The sequence below is a fragment of the Coturnix japonica genome, chromosome 1, assembly GCF_054131305.1.
Source record: "Coturnix japonica strain WE chromosome 1, WE-NBRP24, whole genome shotgun sequence".
Classification (NCBI taxonomy): domain Eukaryota; kingdom Metazoa; phylum Chordata; class Aves; order Galliformes; family Phasianidae; genus Coturnix; species Coturnix japonica.
Genome location: NC_140663.1, coordinates 98,250,056 through 98,274,436, shown reverse-complemented (window position 1 = coordinate 98,274,436; position 24,381 = coordinate 98,250,056). Strand labels below are relative to the sequence as shown.

Genomic DNA, 24,381 nt, shown 5'->3' with positions numbered 1-24,381 from the left:
CAAGAAAGAAAAATTCAAAACACGCTGCTGAACAAGTGATAAGGAATGGTGAATACAGGAATTCAGAACACAATTTTGCTAATAAAGTTTTGCTATTTTACGTCTTTTTCAATGACATGAACAGTGGGATTGAGTGCACCTTCAGCAAGTTTACCAATGACACCAAGTTGCATGGTGCAGCTGATAACACTAGAGGGAATGGATGCCATCCAGAGACATCCAGAGATGGGCCTGTGTGAACTTCATGAAATTCAGCAAGGCCAAGTACAGGGTCCTGCTCCTGGGTCAGGACAATTTCAATCACAGATTTTGGCTGGACAATCAATGGATTGAGATTAACCCTGAGGAGAAGGACTTGGAGGTGTTATTAGATTAAAAACTCAGTGTGAGCCTGCTATGTCTGCCTGGAAAGTCAACAAGTCCTGGGCTGCATCAAAAGAAGTGGTTGAGGGATGTGATTCTTTCTCTCTGCTCTTCCCTTCTGAGATCCAACTCGAAGTACTGCATTCAGCTCTGTGGTCCCCAGCAGAGGAAAAAGCTGTTGGAGTGAGTCCAAAGGAGGGCCATGAGGATAATCAGAGGGTTATCTCATCTCTCTAGTGAGTACAGTCTTAGAGAGCTTGGCTTTTTCAGTCTGGAAAAGAGAAGGCTTGAGGAAGAATTTATAGCAGCCTTCCAGTACTTAAGGGGGACTACAAGAAAGCTGAAGGGACACTTTTTTTCAAGGGTAATGTATTTGAACTAAGACAGATTAGATTTAGATTAATTATTCACTCAGAGAGTGATGAGGCACTGGAAGAGGTTGCCTGGAGAAGTTGTACATGTCTCATCTCTGGGAGTGCTCAAGACTAGGTTAGATGAAGCCTTGTGCAGTCTGGACTGGTGGAAAATGTCCCTGCCATAGCAGAAGTGATGGAACTGGGTGATCTTTAAGGTACCTTCCAATGCAAACTATATTATTCTGTGATTCTATGATTGCAATACGCACCAAGGAATAATAGCAAACAACACTTGTTGAGACCATATCTTTTTTTCTGTTGGTTGTTTTTACATTACAGGTCCCTATCAGAAAAACAATGGTTAGAGACATGAAAGCTTGTTGATACAGCAGTTCTGACAAAATTTCTTAGAATAGACACATCTACTCAAGCAAAAATGCAGATACCTTATTTCATTTCTGACAAATGTTGTCACAGAGATGCTGCCTCTTACTACAACTCCAGAACCAGTTTTTCAGTAAAACATAAAAGTATTCCAATAGCAATAAAGAGATCCTCATGTAAGGATCACCATTAGAATAAAACATGTTAACAGATACAATTCAACTACATCTCAAAAACTTGTCAAAATGTATTTCAAAACCATCATTCAATATTGCCATTACAAGATTTGTGCTAGTTGTCACACAGATTATTCATCAATTTTTGAAGTATCATACTGCATTATTAACATTTGTAGCAGAACAGTTTTTCCACATTGCTTGAACACACACCCATTTGCAGTAATTTAAGCATGTGTCTGCATTGTTTTCCAGAATAAATTTAAAATAATAATAAAAAAAATAATAATAAAAAAAAAAGAGGACCAGATTTTTTAAGATGCTGGGAGGTGAAAATAAGTAGATCTGTCCCGCAGAATGCTTTAGAACTGCCTGGTCACCTACTACCATTCTTTTCCTCATTCCAGCACCTGCCTAGATATATTTTTGAAATTTCCATTGGTCTCCATATGTACTCTGACCAGTATCTGATGGAGTGTTTCCAAGGCTGTCAGAGTGTGAAAAAGCAGTGAAAAGGACCAGAAATAAAAAACATAAAGTATTATGATTACTGTATTGTGTCTTTTCTGACCAGTGCAACCTACAGTGTTAAGCCAAAGTAATACCCTTTAGAGCATCCCAGAAGGAGTTAAACAGTGCACAAGGACAGGTATACAGATGAATGAATTCCCTGAATGAATTTCCTTGCAGGAAACTCAGTAATTCAATCTGGGATACTCCTAAAAGGAGACTGAGTATCTTCATGGGTTACAGATGATTTGACAAGAGTGATAAATAGAAATAGAGGCCACAAAATGTCCTCTGTCTCACTTTCCCCTTTCAGTTCCACTCCTGATACACTGCACGCAAATTAAGAGCTTTCTATGCCTTTCAAGGATATGTATTTCTGGCAAGGACATATACTTTTCTGAAAAGGTTTACAGAACATTTTGTTCTGCACCATGTATACACATTCTGCTGGATTCTATTTCTATTATATATTTAAACACTACACATAAGATTGCCATTACACAATCTGTCTTGAGCTGTCCCAGTAAGCAGAACAGGTCTAAATTGTTATATAAAAAAATAATTCTCTCACACCATAGAGAAAAGTACTAAGGTATCTGTTCCTCATCAATTCTTTCATTCATCTGCAATGCTATTAGTAACTTCATGGAGGCTCCTAATTCCCAACAGGTATAAACATCCTGGAAGTATTCTGTCAGTAGAAGTCTTCGTGCACTTCTCCATTATGCCACCACACAACAAGTTTAATGGCATTTAACCATCTGCTTAAACAGATGTTCTGTTTCTTTCCTCACTGGAGAGATTTTGCAGTACGGGTACCTTAATCCATAGTGAAAGCTGACAAAGAGATGAGCAGACTCTGTCAAGAAGGAGGAAAACAGTGTCTTATTCATTTCTGAAATGCATAAATTAATGTGCATTTTATGTTGAATTTATACTCTTTCTACTACTGGATGACTTTATCTGAATTTGGATGAAATGAATTATGAAACTCATTTTTTAATGGATGTGGTCAAAGCTAAGAGATTTCCACTTTAAAAAAAAAAAAAAAGAAGAAGAAGAAGAAGAAAAGAAAAGAAAAGAAAAGAAAAAAAAAAGCCATAATCTATTGTAGTCAGGAGAGTTACACAGTGAATTATTCTCCAAGAATCATCATAGAATCATAGAATGGTTTGGGTTGGAAGGGACATTTAAAATCATCTGGCTCCAATCTGCCTTCTATAGGCAGGGACACCTCCCACTAACACTGATTGCTCTAAGACCCATTCAGTCTGACCTTGAACACTGCTGAGGAGGGTATATCCATAACCTCTCTGGACAACCTATTCCTGTATCTCACCACCTTCAGAGTATTTTCCTAATACCTAGTCTAAATCTACCCTCTTCCCATTTAAAGTCATTTCCCCTTGTCCTGTTGCTACATGCCCATATAAAAAGTCACTCCCCAACTTTAATGTAGGCCCACTTCAAGTACTGGAAGGCCGCTATAAGATCATCCCAGGCTCTTCTTGCATCCAGGCTGAAAAGCCCCAACTCTCTCATTCTGTCCCACAGAGGATGTGTGCAAGCCTTCTGATCATCTTTGTGGCCCTCCTCTGGACCTGCTCCAACAGCTCAATGTATATTTTGTGTTTGGGGCCCCAAAACTGCATGCAGTACTTCAGGTAGGAACCTATGTGAGCAGAGTAGACAGGAAAAACCACCTCCCCCAACCTGCTGGCCATGCTTCTCCAGGTTATGGTTGGCCTTCTGGACTACAACCACACATTGCTGGCTCTATTGAATCTTTCATCAATCGACACCCTCAAATCTTTCTCCTCAGGGCTGCTCTACAGACGTTCTCCACCCATCTGCAAACTTACTGAAGGTGTGCACAGTCCCACTGTCCATGTCACCTACAAAGATGTTAAATAACATCAATATGAATCCCTGAGGAACATCACTTGTCACCAGTCTCTGTTTGGACATTGAGTCATTGACTGCAACTCTCTGAGTGTGACTGTCCAGCCAATTCCTAGCCCAATGAGTGCTCCATCTATCGAATCCACTTTTCTGCAATCTGGTGACATAATGGAGAAGAGTATGAAGACATCTGTTGATGGAATACTTCCAGGATGTTTATATCTGCTGGGAACTAGAAGCCTCCATGAAGTTACAAAAAGCAATGCAGATGAATGAAAGAATAGATGAGGAAGAGATACCTTGATGTTTTTCTCCATAGTGTGCCCAAATAATTAGTAAACAAAACTGCCACTATTTGAGCCTCTGATAGTGCATACCTTGCAGCATCTGTGTGTAATTCTTGGAGAATTAAAATGGGCAGTCTCCTGTGGAATTGTCCCATATGAATTCTCTGCATAGAATTAAGTTCATTCCATGCAGTGGCTTGTTCTCAGCTGCCAATTAAAATAAATTAAAAAAAAAAATAAAATCAGTGAACTAATGTGATGGAGACATCTAATCCCTCTCAGTAATGTGACTGAAACTGATCTCAAAACTGTTCAAATGAAATCAGAATAAAAAAAGAATGATAGCCCTGGGGTAATTTATAACTAAATTTTATTTTTAAATGTCTGAATTAGAAATGCAACCACAATAAAAACACAGAATTTGGCATAGGAAAAAGTGTCAGTATTGATGTCTCCAAACAGAATGCTTAGACATTTTTTTCATTCATATCAGATTCCAGTCTTGGCTACACCATCTCCATTAAAGTATAACAAAAAAGGTCACCAGTTTAAATTTTCCTTCAGCACTGCCAGTAAAAAAAAAAAAAAGCAGTGGTTCATCTGTCTTGGATCACAGAATCACAGAATCACAGAATCACAGAATCACAGAATCACAGAATCACAGAATCACCTGGCTTGGAAGGGACCTCGAGGATCATGTAGTTCCAACCCCCTGCCTGGCAGGGCCACCAAACTTCCACAATTACTAGACCAGGTTGCCCAGGGCCCCATCCAACCTGGCCTTGAACACCTCCAGGGAAGGGGCATCCACAGCCTCCCTGGGCAGCCTGTTCCAGGACCTCACCACTCTCCTAGTAAAGAACTTCCCCCTAACATCCAACCTAAATCTTCCCTCTTTCAACTTAAAGCCATTTCCCTTTGTCCTGCTACTATCGGCTTTTTCAAAGAGTTTACTCCCCTCCTGGATATAGGTTCCCTTCAGGTACTGAAAGGCTGCAATGAGGTCACCCCGCAGCCTTCTTTTCTCCAGACTGAACAAGCCCATCTCCCTCAGCCTGTCTTCATAGGGGAGGTGCTGCACGTGTCCTCTTAATCTATTTGAACCTGAATGTTATCTCATTTCTAAAGTGGATTTATTTAGCTCTCCACCCTGTTTTCATATTTTTCTATCAAAGGAAAGAGATCTTAGTCCTTCAAGGTCTGAAGCAAAATTCAGAAAAGCTCAGTTCTTTTACCTTTGCTTCAAACATCATGCACTAAACCCATCAAACAGTGTCCAGCCTCCTAAGATAGGTCTAAATAGGTTGTCATAGTGCATCTTGTGAATGATTGCTCAAAACTCAAACTAACTATAGACATGTTATCTCATTTCTTTGCCAGTTCATAAATTTGGCTTCTCAACAGGGTGATTCTCTAGGATATTCTACCATACTGGCACAGCTATCCTGCCTCTCATCTCCAGACCGAGTCTGTGTTCTATCATAGAACTCATCAACCTGCCCCATCAATTAACCAGCTCTAAACTTGTCCCCCATCCCAAGCAATCCTCTGCATAATTCACATTGAATTCTCGGCCCTTTCATTTCTTATTATCTACTTCAAGGCAAGAGGAAACATTGCTGCAAGATATTTCTTCTTCTATATCTGACATTCTCCCTCTGTTGTCGCCCTTTTCTCGTACTCTTGCAGCATGAGCTGGTTCTGCTAAGATTAATCATTTCCTTAGATTCCTACAGAAATACAGAACTACAGAAAGCCAAATCCCAACGTTTTTTTCCCACAGAAAGCAGTCCTGGTAATCTCTTGTGTTAAGTACCACTCAATATGTCTGTGCCAAGTAGTACAAGACCTAAAGAAGCAGTTCAAAATTTTAGCTCAATAAAATTAACAACAACAACAAAAAAGAGAAAAGGAAGGGAGAAAAGAAGGGAAAAAAAGGAAGGGGGAAAAGAAGGGAAAAAAAGAAAAGGAAAAAAAAAAAAAGGAAAGGGTGGGGAGGAGGGGAATAAAAGAGGAGAAAGGACAGTGAGCAAAAAGCTGTGCATTTGAAATATAGCATTGATAGATCTTACGCTTTCAGATTCAATACTAAGAAAACTAATTTTAAATCAAGGCATTTCAAAAAATACACAAATAAATCATGTAGAGGGCCTTACTAAACTGTGCATCTACCAAGAGTTTAGAGGAGAGATAGGGCAAGTGTAGATATTTCATGGCTATTTACAAATTTTATAATCTGACTCTGATGATTTCAGTAATAAAGATACTGCATATAAATTTTGTAAATAAAGAATGTAGTGTATTGTCCTTGGCAAAATGAGGAAATGACTTAAGATCATAAAACAAAAGTTTTGATGAACATTCAGCCTGAGGATCTCAAAGTAGTAAGATAAATTTTATTTACTCAATAACTGTAGTAGGGTGTTTTTCTTCTCGAATAAGGAAGTACAAAGTACAATAGAATTATAAAGTGCCTGGTTTGGATATTCTGAGGAAGTGGAGCAATGATGTGATAAATACATTAGTCCCTGACTACTGTTTATTTTGGTTTGGGGCATGCCAAAGTAATTTACAGGACCAATTTAGTAATATGGCAGTTATTTCCTTCTCCTTCAACCACAAATTCCCCCAAATCATAGAATTAGTAATTTTGAAAATTACCTGACCTTGTGGATAAGGTCAAATTGAGCCAATAAACAAAGAAACAACCCTCAAAATGAATCCCTACTAAGCAGCAAATTAAAATAATCTTAAGGTGCTAGATGTCTCATGCCTCTCTGATAATGTGAGAAAGAGTTCTCCTTCGGAGGCCAGAACAGAAAACAAAAGGTAATTACCATCTGACAGCTTCCTGTATTTGCAAAGTATTGGTAGCTCCTAATGGGCAAGCGTCCACACTGGAAAAAAACATTTATTAGTACCCTTGTTGGCAGGTTCAGCTAAGAAAAACATGATTAAATGAGCATGGAACTGAAATGCCTTCTGCAATGATAATCGCACATACCTACATTTACTGTAATTTTGGGATGTGATTTTCCATTTGGATCCAAATCACTGAAAGGATTTAGTTATTGTGACAACATATGGGAATAATGACTCTATTAATGCACTTAGAGCCTAATTTCCAAAGGTATTCATCACCCACACCTTTAATGGGATTAGAAAACTTTTGATAGCTTGGAAATTGGGACGCTTATGGTAATTCTAGTGCAGAAATTGCCAAGTAGGAATTGTGAGAAAGCCACAAAGTAGCACTGACTGTAGATGCAGTAAAACAGCAAAGTCAAATTTTAAAAGAACAGCTTTCATAACAATAACTAAGATAGAGACATATGAGAGGGATTTTTTTAACTTATTTTACTTTGCATGAAAATTGGAAAGGAAAAAAATAAATCAACAGCATGTGTTGAGACCAGGTGTTACACACAGCAGCAAGTCTCTTTGGCAGCAAAAACATAGAATTAAACAGTGTATTAAAACCAAATGATAAATTTCCTAGAAAACTTGAAGAGAAATTGTATTTTTCACAAGAACAAATAGTAAGCAATTGATGAGTGATACAGAAAAGGTGGCTGTGATTTAATTAGTATTAAGTAGTTTTGGATGAGGCCTTCCACAAGATGCCAGTTCTTCAGGTTGCAACACGGGAATGTACTGTGCTCCAATGTATTGGGGATCCCATCTGCAAAAAAAAGGCTAACAGTTGTAACTTGAGAAAATCTGGGCCATTCTGGCATTGTTCCATAAAACCAGTTTATCTGGCCAGCTGCAGAAACAACTACACACAATCTCATAAAACCCAAACAGGTAATTTTCTCCTTATGTAAATATTTGGAATGCCTACTTTATATTTTCCAATTGTTATTATAAACACTATGGTAAACATTATGTTCTTTTAGTGTTTTTTATATGAAATCCTTTGTGGCCATGATTCATACCAGCTTGAATCGAATTAGTAATTATATAGCAATCAGTTTAGCAAAGTAAAAATTATTCTGAACAGGTTTTGATTTGAGAGTTGATTTCAGAGGGTGGGCAGAAAAAAAATAAATAAAAAAAAAAATCTGATTAGTACTAGGCACTCAGATAAAGAAATAGATTATTTATTTCTGTCCAACAAAAAGACAAATGATGTAGTCATGTTAATGTCTGACTTTTCAAATGCTAGAGAAAAGCTTGAAAGGTAGTCAGAACCTTCAGCAGTGATGCTGCACTGAGCCGAGATTACCACAACCAGCATGGATTCATGGAGACATAACAGATCTAACCATATTAAATCTCACAGTCAAGTTGTATATGTCTCTGATAGCACTTTCCAGGCTTCTGCAGCTGAAACTGCTCTTGAAAGAGAGAAAATGAAAAAAAGAGATGAAAAATGGTCTATAAAGTTGCATATCAGGTTGTACGTAGGTTGTTCTATTATGTAGTTTGGAAAACACACTGAGTAGAAGACTGTCACATTTATCTCATGAACTAGGCCTGCATATAACTAGGATACATTTCAAATTTGTGGACAAGAAAGGACACCTTTAGAATAGGAACTAAGGACATCTTCAAAAGTATATTTTGTAAAAATTGGTGAAAAAAATTATTCATTTACTTCTGACAGCACTTATTTCTTATTTTTACTTTAAAAACATCCTTCAAGAAACATAGTTCTAACCATGAGTATTAATGAAATTCTCTGTAAATGGAAGAGAAAGTGAAGTCAAAAAAGATATCTGTAAAGTGTTGGGTTTTTCTTCTCAAAAAGATAACCATTGTTAGCCATAAATATATTAAATAATTTTTATTATTATTATTATATAACTGGAAAATTCACAAAACAACCCTAGAGAATTCTGACTTTTGTACTACCCAGTGTAGAATATTACAAGGTAGTAGGAAGTGTCCTGCTTCTAACAGAGGGCATACCACAGTCACACCATACCAGGCATCATGGGATCAAACTGATGAGCTACACTTAGAGTGTTACAGTAATAGCATCTCAGCCTAGCCCCTCTACAAATACATGTGGCTGCATTAACTAATGTCAGTGGTGGACAAGAGGTCTCTGCACCATGGCTAATGTACTAAGACATCCCAAGTTTACAAAGTAAATGCACTCAAGCTGTCATAAACCAAGAGAGATTTCCAACAAGCAATCATTTCTTGCTGGACATACTGATGCTCCCTTATGATTTTGGGTGTCTTTGCTGCCTGGTATTGCCCTTACTGAGTGATGTCTGTGTTCATTCAGCTCTGGGGCAAAGTGAGCACTTCACCCTTTCATTCTTAGGTTGGCTCTGAGTTTTGTTCACTCTCTCTGTCATGATATGAGGCATTCATCTTCACCAGGAGACTTCAGCTGCACCTAGGCCCACGGACAGTTCCAGATATCACTGTAATACTCCTGCTTCTTCCTTACACATGGAGGCATCACAGACAAGAAGAAGGAACATTTAAAACAGTAACAAAAAGTGGAGGAAAAGAAAGAGCCTTGTAATATTGAAGAAGAAGTCTTCTCCAAATGTTAAGTGGAAGAAAGGTACATGATACTGGTGGTAAGAGGGCTGAGGAAAAAGCAGTCATAGAAAGGTGATGGACAGCCTTCCTAGACACATCATGGTAGGGCAGAGGAGCCTAGAAGATACATCTGCAAGTGATAATATCATCACAGTTTAATATCCTTGTAACAGAATAAAAAAAATAATTATCCCCTCATCCCTATTAGAGGACACATATTTTTCTCTTTATAATAGCAATAAATATTTTATTGCCATTAACACTCAATTAGATTAAAAGCAATAGAAATGGCTAGCTCCATGAGATGATCTATCACCACCATTATAGATAGTATTTGGGGGGTTGTTTATCTTAGAACTCAAACTAGTATATTTTGAAAACTCCATTATATGGCATATTTGTGTGTATATCCAGAATACCATTTATAAAACGTAATTGGCTGTATTGTCTAAGGAATATATATATATATATATATATATATATATATATATATATATATCTGTTGTGTCTTGTAAATCTGGGTTGTAAATCTTTAGTCTGATTCATGTTGATTTTGTCTGGGTATTTCAGTTAAAACATATTCAAGCCCCAGGACACAATACAGGAGATGTCTACGTGGCACAATACAAAACATGTTTAGGTGAAAAGCTAACACAAGTACTAGCAATGCAGCTACATTAGTGCAAGGCCCTTGCAGACTAATTTATTTGTTGACAGCTATTTCTCTTTCAGGGGCTGCTTAGAAATCTCTAGGCAGCACTGCACTGTGCTGAGCAGGCATTCCCTTGAAGAAAACAACCTTTTGCTTTAGTTTCTCCAGCCTCAGTTTATGCTCTAATTACAATTGTCTTAGAGCAGTCATAACCCCTTTATCATCAGCAGCATTCCTTTATGATTATTTATAATATATCTCAATATATTATCCATACTATTCAAAAAAGAGTATAACCACAGCATGGAAAGACCTTGAGTGATGCTGATTAAGCCTGTACAGTTCAAGTAGCGGATAATCAAGGATACTTGTGAATTTACTTGTGGATTTAGGTCACTCCAAAGTTTATGAGTTCTGTGATCTAGAATGTACCTTTCACAAACCATGAATGCTGATTTGGGATGAGACACATCTGACCAAGTGGGGCAAGAATATACTAGGCAAAAAGCTGGCTTTGGTCATTACCAGAGCTTTAAACTACAACTAGGTGGGGATCAGGTCTAGTGCTGAGTGACAGAGAAAGAGGGAACACTGTCACTTTAGGAAGTAGTCAGGGAAAAAAACTCACAAAAATACTCTAAATTCAAGAGATGTGGATTTGAAGGCTGGACTATTCAGTGGATAAGGAACTGGCTGTAAGGTCCTAGCCAGAGGGCTGTGGTCAATAGCTCTATGTCCAAGTGGAGGCCAATGAAGAGTGGTGTCCTCGAGGGGTTTGTCATAGGACTGGTGCTCTTCGACATATTTATTAGTGACACAGATTATGGAATCGAGTGCAGCCTCAGCAAGTTTGCTGATGACACCAAGCTGAGTGATGCAGTTCATACAGCAGAAGTAAGGGATGACATAAGGGGTACCCTGATAAACTCTAAAGGTGGGACCATATAAACTTGATGAAGTTCAACAAAGCAAAGTGTAAGGTTTTGCACTTGGATTGGGGTAATCCCAGATATGTATACAGACTGGGAGAAGAACATCTTCAGGGTAGCCCTTCTGGGAAGGACCTAGGGGTCCAGGAAAAGCTTAACGTGAGCCAGCAGTGTGTGCTTGCAGCCTGGAAGGGAAACAGTAGCCTGGGCTGCATCACAAAAGAGGTGGCCAGCATAGTAAATTGTCCCTCTGTACTTTGCCCTCATGACGCTCCATATGGAGCACTGCATCCAGATCTGGGGCTCTCAGCACAGGAAAGCTTAGAAGCTTGTGGAGAGAGACCAGAGGAGGACACAAAGTTGATCAGATGGCTGGAGTATCTCTCCTATGAAGACCAGCTGAATGAGCCAGGCTTGTTAAGTCTGGAGAAGTCTGCAGTGAGACCTCATTACGGCTTTCCAATATTTAAAGATATATCATGAACAGGTCAGAAATCAATTCATACATGGGCACAAAGTGGTATTCCCCCTTGTCCTGATTTTAAATCAAAGGAGAGAAGATTCAGATTAGATGCCAGGGATCAGTTTTTCACTCGGTGAGTGGTGAAGCACTGGAACATGTTGCCCAAGGAGGCTGTGGATGCTACATCCCTGGAGGTGTTAAAGGCCAGGATGGATGTGGCATGGGCAGTGGAACTTAGTGATCCTTGAGGTACCTTCTCACCCAAGTCATTCTAGATTCTGTGATTTAAGGGGGTAGAGAAAAAGGTGTGTATGGCGTGATAGGAACAAATGGCATTCACAGACATTCTTTTTGGAAATGTGAGAGTGTGAAGAAAGGGAGAAAGAAGATTAGTTTTAAAGGAACAAATTAAATTGAGAGAAACTGGAAGGGGAGACTTTTGGAAGGATGATGGACTAGATAAGATGGGAGAAGCAGCAGCGCATGAAAGTGAGGAGTTCAGGAGGTGAAGGATATGTGCAAACCTTTAGCACAGCAGAAAGCAGTCAGTACCATGGCAATTCCAGAAATATGCCTTTAGGCACATAACAGGTAAGCATTTAGTCTGATTTAGTCATGTGTACTTCATTTCAAATGAACTGGGAACTTCCAGGAGTGATTCATCTACTTGAGGCATTCTAATAAGGATAGGCTAACTTGTGTTTAGATATGCAGGTTTCCCTCTGTTTACGCTACAGGGAGTCTAAACTGCATGTAAACTGCATATAAAGAACTAAACCTAGCCATATGTCCAAAGGTCCCTGATTTGATTGTTTTACTGCAGCTCCTCTTATTATCTTCATTAGCTCTGAAATGCTGGCAGATCTGAGGCCATGGTTTTGACTTTGTGCATTTAAGTAAAGAGGGATTTTTATCCTAATGTGGAAAGGTCACTGATAATAAAAAGATAATACAGAAAGTACTACACTCTCATTTTCTGATTTATCTGTGTGAAAGACACAACACTGAATAAAATTCTCATCTCTCAGATTTAGAAAGGATGATTTACCACAGCATTTATTTATTGTAACGCTATTGCAGTTCCACTGAGTGCTCTCCTTGTAAGGGAGTAGTAAATGGTATGGACAGGAAAATATTTTCATTATTAGCATTTTCACATCATTTGGCACATTTCTTGTGCATTTTCAGTGTGTTTGCTTTTGAAGAGTCTTTTTAATAGATCTAACAACAAAAGGCTGCTAAAATTGGAAGCAGTGTGAATTTGGTATTTTTCAGTCTGCAGCCAAATCTGACACTGAAGGCAGTTCTTGTTTAAGAACTTTCAGTGAATGAACTCGATCATAGCAGAACAAAGAAAATGTCAGTTCCCGTAGTTGTATGTTCATCATTTAAGTTTCACAAGGTATCTGAGGAAACAGGTTCAGTTTGAAATGTTTGATCTATTTTCTCAGTAATGAGTTATTTTTGCAATACATCAAGGCAAGTGATAAGCAAGGCATATTTCATTAGATCATTATGGTCTTAAATAGTTTAAATAATGGTTTCTTTCCCTATAACTTCTCATGTGAAATCCCTTGTCTAAAAATAGTCTTAAAGTGATTTGCATTAAAATCTGGAAATTAATGCTGTAAGAATACAGAATACTAGTAGAATCTTTCCTTTGTAGGGCAAAGTGCAAATGAGTTCATGAAAATCTGAACATACACATTCCTAACATCCGGGCGGGGGGGGGGGAAGGGGGGAGGAGGGAAAGACGGGCACCAACTTTTTTAACATCTTTAATAATAATAACTCTTTTTAAATTCAGAATGTATTCATAAATCATGACCTAAAAAGAAAAATAGCAGATTCTTAAGAATGATTCACAGATCTATGGATTGGTAAGAACATTTCCACTGGTCCTAGAGCTTTTCACCATGAGTTAATTGTACACAGCTTGCCTGCAGTCTGGAGAGTTAGATGACAAAGCATGTGTAGGATTATCAACTCTGTCTTGAAGACTGCTGAGCTATGACTTTCGGTGGTTTGTTCAAGGTAGTTTTAACAGTACAAAGTGAAAAGCTTTCCAGCCTTTTTAGTATAGCAGCGCTTTGTTGCAAGTATATTCTTGATTTTCAGCTTATATTTATGCATACCTAGTTTCACATCATACACTAGCAATGTTGCGTTTAACTCCATTGCAATTTTCTTTGTCCACAATTTGTTACAATGTCCAAGACTAGTTTCTCAAAAGCAAGTGGCACATTTAAGTTCACTGTCTGTCAGAAGTGGAAGCTCTCCTAATGTTTAGGCAATGCAACTTCTTAGTATCTCTAAATCTTTATCTTTTACTGGGGTGTGAGGCAAACAAATTAATCTTCAGGCATTCTGTAGGGTCTTTTTCAAAGCAGATAATATTTAAAATGACATACTATAACCTCTAGAGCAAAGAAAGTAAGCCTGCCTTTAATAATTTAATATCAGCACAGTATATAATCCCCATATTTTCTTTCTCCCAACCCCAAATATAAAAATATTTATTCACCTATAATGTTCTCATTTGTTTCTTAATAACTATTTCATATTACTACTTAAATTAATCTTCTAGATTTGATATCAGAAGAAACAAGTACTTAACTGTATAAACAGTATGTAAATAATTTGCATCTTAAGATACAGTTACCAAAATAAATTAAGGATAATTAAAAACCAGTAGTTCTCAGATACAGACAAAGATAAGATTTCTAGATTTGCTTCTTTTGTTTCCTTTTTGTTTCTTTTTTCTTTTTTTTTAAGATTCATGTTCTTTGCACTAGATTTTTAAATGTGAAGCTATTTTGGTTATTTGAGGAAAAACTGAAAACCTGGGACTTAATACAGCTTAGATCTTATCTAAAATGCCAAAAACAAAAAAATCACTCTCTTCCTTTTTTTTTCTTTTCTTTTTTTACTGTTTCATAAATAAGAGTGATGTATAACCTGAAAACATAAATCGGCATCTCACCAATTATTGTTTATCTTTTATTTGGACTTGTGTTCTATTGGATGTAAGTATGTTCAAGGAACATTTGGACATTGTGTTGAGGGACACGGTCTAGTGAGAACTATTGGTGATAGGTGGATGGTTGGACTGGATGACCTTGTAGGTCTTTTCCAACCTTGGTGATTCTATGATAAGTACCCTAAAAGTGTTCAAACAGACTCAACAGCTGCCAGCAACATCTATTTATCAGCTGTTTATGCTTCTCCTGTTCCTAAAACAAGTTCCTACTCTTAGAACTGCCATATGCCATCTCCACTACTTCATGCAGGAGTGTTTGTATCTTCTAGGTAAAGAGTATATTCATGTTGGATTTAATACAGTATTCTGTGATCTCTGCATTTTGAGACCAAGGGAACTGACAAGCTTTTTTAGAACTGCTGCTATATTTTCTGCCTAGGAAAACAAAAAAGTAAATAAACAGATATTTTCGCAGTCCTAGGGTAAAAAATAAATTAACTAAAAGTTATGGGAAATGTGAAACTTATATTCTAGAGTGCAAAGAAATAAATTCAGTTCTTCCTGCTGTTAACTCCAAATTCCTTGTTGGTGAGCTTCTTATACCAGAGCTACTAAGTGGGCTCTATGACATCTGAACACAGTACTGAGACATAACCACCCCTACAGCTCAATAAGCCTAGTGAATCCTCCTAAGGTGCACCCTTTGTGAACTCAGTGCTCTTTATCTATTCAAACAGGCACAAATATAGACATGATAGTCCCTATCTTAAGAATTAATTCCATAAGAGAAGACAAACCAAGCAGATGAGACCAACCATCTTAGTTAGGAAGCACAAGATGGAATAGCAGATACAAAGAAATTACACACCATTATTTTTTTGGGGGGTGTGGCAGACCTGAAAAGAAACTCAATACATCTAGACGGGTCTTACTAAAGTCTTGCATGTTAGTAACAGAAGAATGCAGTAACAGCCTTGATAAGAGGTCCTAAAGGTGAGCTATTAAGCTATTACTTTCCTTTGGTTGATATGAGTGTAGGTAGAAATTAAAGTTCCTATGGTATTTTCCAAAAACAAGAACTTAGACTCCTTCCAGCAATCCCTTTCCACCTAAAATAAGCTATGCTTTCAAGAGCTGAGTGGAGGCTATTGCTAAAATGAATAACACATAATGAGAACTGCATTTGCCTACACACCACTGCCTAACAACCAGTAACCAATTCATTATTGTAAAGCATTTTAGGATGTCACAAGTATGAAAGACACTACATAAAATGAAAATCTAATATTACTATTTAATAGTGTTTCAAACATAATACAATTTCCATGCAGTTTTAAAAGTAATTTAAGATATCCCAAGATGGATTACTCTAAGCTAAAATTTCAGAAAACGTTCTTCTTGCTTCTTCACTGAATTTGCATTTAATGATTGAGTAGCTGTTACCTTAAAGGATATATCAATGAAATTGCTAGAGGTTTGTCACTGAATTACTTCTGGAAGTACCAAAGCTTCACAAAAAAACATGTGTAACGGATGTAATATATTTCAGTTCTGATCTGTAGCTCAGCCAATACAGGATTCATGAAATATTATTAGAAATTTTAGCCAGTTTCTGGAATAATTCATTATAGCTTTCTAGAATGCTGGTGCAGCTCTGCATTTGTGGTCTGTCAAAATAAGAAGCATTTTCAGCTGTGCAGTAAAGAAGCAAAACAAAGATAAGGATCTTCATTATTTTTTCTCAGATGAAGTAAACAGACTGTATGGTGGGAAAATCTACATGCAGTGACATTAATATTTACATTTCATAGCACTGTCAAATATATCCTTTAAAAAAAGAAAGGAAGAAAAACAGCCCTCTTAGAAAAGGAATGTTTGCAGCTTCTTACATGGTCAGCAGAACAGATGAATAACCTGAATAACCACTGTAAAAAGTATAATGTTTTAAATACCCATTCTTATCTGTTGATGTGGCCATGATACACGTGCCAATTTACATTTCATGCATGATTTGCACCTTTCATGTATATCATTTAAAATATGATGAGCAGGATGTCTTGCTTTTTAAGCACCAAAAAGAAAGTAGTCATCTCACATGGGTATGTAAGGGTAGCACGTCTGTATGCACTTCTGTCTCTTACAGGATAAGTCTATCTTGGTTTAATTTAGGACCAAACATATGTTTTAGTTGCTTTTCCCTATTGCTAGTCTTCAGAACTCATTTTGTTGGAAAAGACAGAATTCCTTACTTGCCATCAAAAAGAAAATCTACCGGAGTTCTTAAACTTTTCCATTCTGCTAAAAGAAATGAGGGGGAAAGATCACTTGGAGTTTCCAGAAGGACCCTGTTATGTGCATTTGTATGTGTGCACACTATTGTTTATTAGAGCAAGGGAAGACATTCTAAACCTGAGAAAAGAGATTCTTACAGATTATGTGCTTCAATGACAGCAGTAAAACCTTTTCAAGAAAATATCTGGAAAATTGTGTGACTTTTTATTAAACCTGTCCTATTGAGAAATCATATACCTACAAGATCCCTTCATCTTCTGAAGAAGAAAAATCACAGCTTTAGTAGTTCTGGTCCTTTCTTTCTGGAAAAGAAAGCCAAACTCTTTCTATATTGTCAGGTGAAGCAATTAGCTGAATTTTGTCAGCCATCGCATGTTGACTCTCTCGTATGGAAATTCACACAGGTAACAATTTCATAAGCCTGAAAACATCAGCTTCTTTTTGTACATGATATACCCTAACTTCTGTAGTGGTGATCTGCAGTCTCTTTACAAACAACCATTTCTGCTTCATGTGCTTACCTTCAGTGGTCACAAAACACCACTGGAGAAAGAAGTGCATTCTTTTAGATTTTGCCTGCATCAGTTTCTTCAAAACAAACATTTGACCATTAATATACCTTCACTGTTGAAAAACATATGTTTTTCAAATATACTAAATACTCTCATTTAAAAAGGATATGACGTTATATTCTATGTTCTTATGATATACCTCATCATTAGTAAAATGCATGTAATAGCATGCAAGAGCAAAGTATTAATACTTAAAATAACAACTTGGCTTTAGACTAATAAATCCAGTCTCCCATCTTTAGGGCTCAACACTGATCTTCCCCAACTGCTCATTCCTAATAAACTAAGTTCTCTAGCAACGGAGGTGTTTTAAGGTCACATTAGAAAGCAACATAAACGCAAATTACTGGTGATTTTCACAGTGCAGTGCTTTGCTTTGATGATTAATGCCATGCAAGAAATTGCTATGCATTACCATTGACTTTTTTATTTTTATTTTTAAACTGGAAATTATGTGCTTTTTCTAATGCCAATTCCTTTTTTTCCTTTCACAGTAATGCATGAATCTGATGTTGAATACTACATGATCACATTATCAACACAGCTTATGGCGTTAAACTCACCACTGATTTGGGATATAATATTAAACCTTTCTGCAAACAATTGTGAAATATGATTTGCTCATATCATGAATTCCAATGTTTCATACTGCTATGAAATACAAGATTGTGCTAGCAAAATTTGCACTTTCTGAAGTACAAGTAATATTTTCTTTCATATATAAATTTTCCTTTAGATTTATATTCCAAATAAAAGCCAGTGGTGGGATAGAATAGATACAAACAGATGTAACTTCTGTAGTGGGATCTGCTTTCTTCGTAGTGAAATATCTTCATAAGACTGTATCTACGTTGTCAACATCTAACTGGGACCATTCTCACACAATTCTGAGCTCATTACTTGCCCCAGAACTGTTTGTTGGTACAAACTGAACCAAAGAGAGATGCTGCTTACTGAATCCTATTCTCAGCAGCTACTGCAGACCACCTAACACAGTAAACAGGACCTTGACCAACAGCGGAGATGATAGGCAGCAAATGGCAACAGTTTGGGGCTAATGTCCATTAACATCATATCTTGGAGACAATTTACCACTCTGTTTTCATTCTTAGGAGAAAATGCTGCTTGGATCAAATCTAAAATCTGCACACTCACAGCCTGTGAGGTCCTGTCTCCTGTCCTAGATGCAGGCTTAGGTCTAGCTCCTACAACCATTATTAATAGAAGCTGATAACAAGCCATTTACCCATCAGTTTAACTTGCCATCTGTGGTTAAGGTTAGTAAATACCTAGAACTTTTTCATTCCAAATACAGCAGTGAGTTACAGGGCAGGTAACTGCTAGCTCAGCTTATCCATGGGGCTGGACTGAGATGCTTAAAAAGCTTATATTGTTTTTGAGATTACAAGGGCCTGAGAAGCCACCACTTCTCAAAAATAGATCATTAGTATATAAAGGGCTGTATAGGGTTGATGATATTAATTCCACCCAAATTCTGCCTCTGAAATCAGCAGATTAGGTGCATCTTCCATAAAGCATGCTTTGAGGCTTAAATCTCTGTGAAGGGGAACTCCACCAGATTCAAGGGCTCTTGTCTGACCAAACCATCTGCCAAAATAGGTGTAGTTACAGCAGCTACAATTGTATGAAACAGGAAAACAAACTTCACTAAAAAATTTATTCCATAAACAAGTGACAAGGACAAGCATGTTTGAGTGGGAGTCCCTCACACATCAAAGGAATAAAGAAAAGTATTTCAATCAATTCATTTTAGCAGCAAACCCAATGCTATGTGTCATTCACTCCAGCTTCCATCTGAAATTCATTTATCTCTAAATGAGCTTTGTTTTTTCAGTCTATATGTCTTGTGGGATGGCCTTTTTCACAGCTTTTGTCAGGAAGTCCTAACACACTTGTGAATAACAGTGTAGAGTATAAAATGGGAGAATTTCTTACTCTGTTATCAGTTTGATAGAATAATTTCCCTTACTCCTATTAAATATACACACACATACACTCACAGAGAAGGGACAAAATTCATTCTTCAAAGCTGACACAGTCCACAGACTACAAGGAAGAAGCCTCCAGTGGTGATGGCTGTTTAGAAGTTAATTTAAATACAGTTATGCTCAAGTGCATTTAATATAAATATATATATATATATATGTTTTTTATTTTGTCTGTTCCTCCAGGAGAAGTCCAAAAGAGAAACAGAGATGGCCAAATTGACAGAGTCGATGAGTGAGTACAATAAATAGGAAGTCAAACCGCTTCCTTTTTACATTTGTTCTACTCCCTTACATAACACCACCAAAAAAAAAAAAAAAAAAAAAAAAAAATCTCATTCCAGCCCTATCTTCAGTCCTAATTTCATCATATGTCATTCCACTCCCTCCAAAAAAAAAAGAACCCCTACAAAAAAGACTGTTGTTTTCTTTGTCCAGTGCTTCAATCACCTGTATTTGTATATAAATCCAGCAGAGTTGCTAATACTCAATTAGCTTCATGAACCTGAATTTCACTTAGCGTGTATAAATACTTGTGGATATAATGAGTGCTAATTTATTTGATTCAGGTTTGAGTGTAAATCACTTCACAAGCTTACAAAAGATACTACTAAATCCAATACAAGGATTCAGGTTTGTCACCTGTTCCAGATTTATCCAACAGGAATTATGCCCAGTGATGTTTGTGGAAATCTTTCCATTGATTTCCTTGGTTTCTAGGACACATACATTGATTTGAATACGTAGCCAAGAAGTCAATTGTGCTTTCTCTTTCATATGAGATCCAGATAATGGATAAGTACCTGTTAATGCTTGTAGCTGAGAGACTCAGGATAATCTATTCCTGCATAAAATTTGGAGAGAATTTAGGAAGAAATCCTGGAAAACCCCCACCTCTTTCCCAAAATGAATATGGATGCACAGCTATGCTAGCTTGAAGAAATGACTTAAAAGGGAATAATCTTTTACCCTGTTTAATTCATGCCTATAGAAAAATGGAAAGACAGACTTGTGTAAGACTCTTTTACATGAGAAAGTTCTTTCTTACTTTTTGTTGTTGTTTATTCCAGAACTGTTTCTAGGACAGCACTTCATTGCTTTTTTGCTATTTCACTTCACAGTGCTTCCTTTTTCAAATGTTAACTGTATTTCCTTACATAAGCTGTTGCAAGGTAGAGTCACCACTGCTATCTATCTGTACTACATATATATGTATCAGTATTATAATCGATCTATTCTACCAGAAGGGTTGCTTCAGACCTGGGAAAAGCATGGAGGCAGAACATCCTAGTAGGTAAAGTCATATTCCTAAAGATCTGTGAGCAAAACTAGGACTCAGAAGTCAATCTAAGAGCCTTCTTAACAATGGAGAGAGCATTGCTAAGCAGTGGAGAAATGCAGGAAATGACAAAAGACATGTAGAATTCTACTGATGGATAGTCAAACTCTTGTTAAAGCACTGGTCAGAGCTATTGCTGTGGAGGTATGTGCCAAATGCTGATCTGTTCATTTATTGTCCCCTACTCACTTCTTCTCATAAGGCCTGACAAAATATGGTCTCTAAGGGAGATGTATAAATGAGGTTTTCAAATTTTTTACTAACAGGATCCAATTCCTATACCTTGTCCAGTATTTATAAGTAGAGATAAGTATTTCTCCACATTGCAACAAAACCTACACAGTAGCAGTGTAAAAGTCAACAGTACAGTTTAGAAAGGTCCAAAAGGAAAAACACTTGGAAACTCCATCTTCTTCATTGGCATAAGAAATGGTACATTTAATTCATTAATTTCTGTGGAGGTACAATGTCATTCTTAGACTAATACTGGGTCACTATCCATATCTTTGTCTTAAATGAATACATGGTAGCTGTATAATGATATCCTGATGAACAGGATGGAGATGGATGGGAGGATGAGGGGCTGTATTAGCAAAAATGTAAGGAGATAAATAGCATGTGTGTAAAGTACTTTTTTGGCTTTGCACAGTCATTCTGAGACAAGGTGAAGGAACCTCTTTAAGAAGTGTTAGGTGAAGACTAAAAAAACTAGAGGAAAACTGAAAAACTGGAGGTCTAAAAAGTCCATAGATAAAAGAAAAAACCCATAGATGATCAGGGATATGAGCTTAAAAATACACTGGATGGTTCCTTTAGGATTCATATTTTTCTTGTGAATTATTTTTATTTTATTTCATAAAAGGTTTTACTGCTGCTTTTTATGAGTATTGTTTATGATTCACGAAAGACTTCACTGAAATTTTCAGATGATTTTGTGACATTTTAAAATATTTTAATATGTCATAAACCAAGTTATAGACTGGGGGGGGAAAAATGAATATACCAGAGAGCTCACTGTAAAGCTAGTGTAGATTAAAATCAAATAAGTGGAACAGTGAAGTAACAAGCTGACTTATGAGTAAAACAGGTCAAAGAGTTATTGAAAAGGCCAAGGGCTGTTAGTCCTCTGATTTGTACTGCAGAGCCTTTTTCTTGCAACTAAGAATACAAAGATAAGCATTTCAGGCATTCAAAGACCTCAAGAAATATTTTGATCATGGCACCAGTCTAGTAAAATGATTATTTTCCTTTCAATTTTACCCAGGTCTGTGCCTATTCTCCCTTTTCTCTATTCACCTCTTTGCACAGTTCCAAGAATAATCAACTACCTTCCCTCTACTTCTCCAGTCTTACCTCTCTACCAAAATGTTATGATGAAGTTTCCAAGCACTGCTCTGTACACCTACTTCTCCTTAAGGATTATTTAGATATTTTTCCAGTAATTAAAGCCTGTACCTCAAATTTGTGTCAGCTGGTGTACAAAAAGACTGTGAAAATGCTCATGTTGTTCCAAGGGATAACAATTCATATTTTGTCACATTCTGTATACTCATTTGGTGATGAATAGAGGGATCTGTCATACTGTAGGAAATATGGTAAAGGAAAAATGTTTTAGCACTTTCCATCAGATTTCAATAGGACTTTCTCATAATGATGGAGGTATATGAGGTATAATGACAGAGCCTCATACTCATATGTGTTGAGGGAACTGTCTGCCTTGAAGGTTAAAATAAAAGTAAGTGAAAGAGAAAAATCATTCTTATAGAACAGTTAATGTGCAAACTAAAAGAAAATACTGTGTTAAGTTTTTCAGAGTAGTCCCTATATAAGTAGAAATGCATAGTAAATAAGAGCACACTTTGGCTCAAGATATTATTTTACAACACTTGCACAGAATTAATAGAAAGCCACCATAATTACATTGAGCTCCAGGGAGCTGTCCAAGAATACCTTTATAATACCTTAAAATCCATATGCATTTGAAATTTCTTTATAGACTGGGTTGGGCAATTTACCTCATATAATCTTAGAATACTTTAAAGCCAAGTTATAAATGAAGCTAGGAACTAGGAAGTATTTTCCCTTTAGTTTTTTCTTCTGTCCCTGTTGTTCTTGTGTTTCCTGTGCTCTGTATCTCATTCTAAATCAAATGATGCCATCACCCTGGCTGGGAATACTTTAAGGCACAGCAAGCAAAGTAGAAAAGCAAATATTAAGTTGGAGAGGAAGATATCAGAAGTTTGGCCAACATGAAAAAAATTACATGTTTCAGGGGAACATCCTAAACAAAACTATTCAGTACTTGGGAATGATCGCCATTTTGAATGCTACAGTGAATGAAATCGACAGTCTAAGCTGTGAATTATGCAGAAGCACAGATCCAGTGTGCCATATAATGCAGTATAATCAATGTGCGACACAAGCTGTGTGAACCTGATACATGCTAGAATCAGAAGTGAGCATGGCTGACTGCCTGAAAACATTTAAACAGATGTGACATCCAATTAAGAAGCCCTCAGGCAGTAGAGGTGCTTCAATAAACAGTCATTTTTGTTCTGGCTCCCAGTTAAGACACATGGTATACATGTGTGAGAACAGTCAGAAGCAGAGGAGTTAGTTAAAATAAGGAGGTTCCTTCATTTTTTAAAATAATCTGTATCCCAAATGTCTGTAAATATACTTACAATGTCAGTGAAACAACGAAGACCAAGACTTTATATGGCTCCAAACAAAAACTGAATTATAGTTGCCATTAATTTAAGTATGGGGGAAAAAAAATATAATAAAATAAAATAAAATAAAAATCAAGCTAATCTGAAAAACTTTTCAGGAGCAGACAAAACCCAGAAGAAATCTGTTTTGTGATAGTCTTTTTCACAAACGTTTTCTTTTTATCTCCATCATCTGAATCTGAAATGTCCCTAGTGCTCTCTCACACTTGCAGAGAGGGTTTATGAAGAGAAAAATGTTTCTGTTTTGAATTACTTGAAAGTCCCAGCACTCCCAGATTTACACGCACGCAGGGTAGTCTCTGGATTTATTTTTTTTTTGAGCAGTCCTTAATATTTTGAGTTACTGCTTTATGACATGTAAGAAAAATGTGCGTGGTTCATGACAGCAAATGAATACCCAATCTACTGTCTCTTGCTATAGAGCACTGTGAACTTCCAGTTTCATCTTTGGCCCCATACTGCACTGATTTTCTTTGCAGTTTTGTTGATAAACATGTTCTTATTTACCACCACATCACAAGTCAGTGGTGCTTGTGTAACTTCTATCAGCTATACATGCACAAAATCAGGACATCAGATGGCTTATCCTAAAGGTTCTATTTCTGCCTCACAGGTCTAGGGGTCTGATTCTTCAGTCTCAGAAAATACTTATAAGTTAGTACAAATATCCAGTTCAACATGAAATTCGATTACTTAGGAAGATCAGATTTTTAGTTGGCAAAATCCAAGTGCTAAAACTCTACAGTGTTCAGACAGTTCATCCAGTAAATGAATTTCCATACTGGAGGAAGCTACAGTCATTTATTTTCAAGATATACTCAGAAATCATTTTATGTTAAGCCTTTTTATAACAGCATGCCAACTGTAGAACAGCAAGCATGGTTTTCCACAATACACATTTTCATTATCTTTCACTTTTGTCAGTAAGATAAG

General features: G+C 36.9%; 1 protein-coding gene across 2 annotated transcripts in view; it reads left to right on the top strand.

Annotated features, from left to right (window-relative positions):
- Positions 1–24,381, top strand: part of KCNJ6 (potassium inwardly rectifying channel subfamily J member 6) — a 152,749-nt gene that overhangs the window by 28,177 nt on the left and 100,191 nt on the right. Inside the window, exon 2 of one of the 2 annotated variants that reach the window (XM_015882478.3) lies at positions 19,564–19,612. The exons of the other annotated variant lie outside the window; for it this stretch is intronic. Within the exon in view, the coding sequence (XP_015737964.1) occupies positions 19,588–19,612 (25 nt within the window). The 5' untranslated portion in view covers positions 19,564–19,587. The remainder of the gene's footprint in view (positions 1–19,563; positions 19,613–24,381) is intronic. 2 annotated transcript variants of the gene reach the window in all.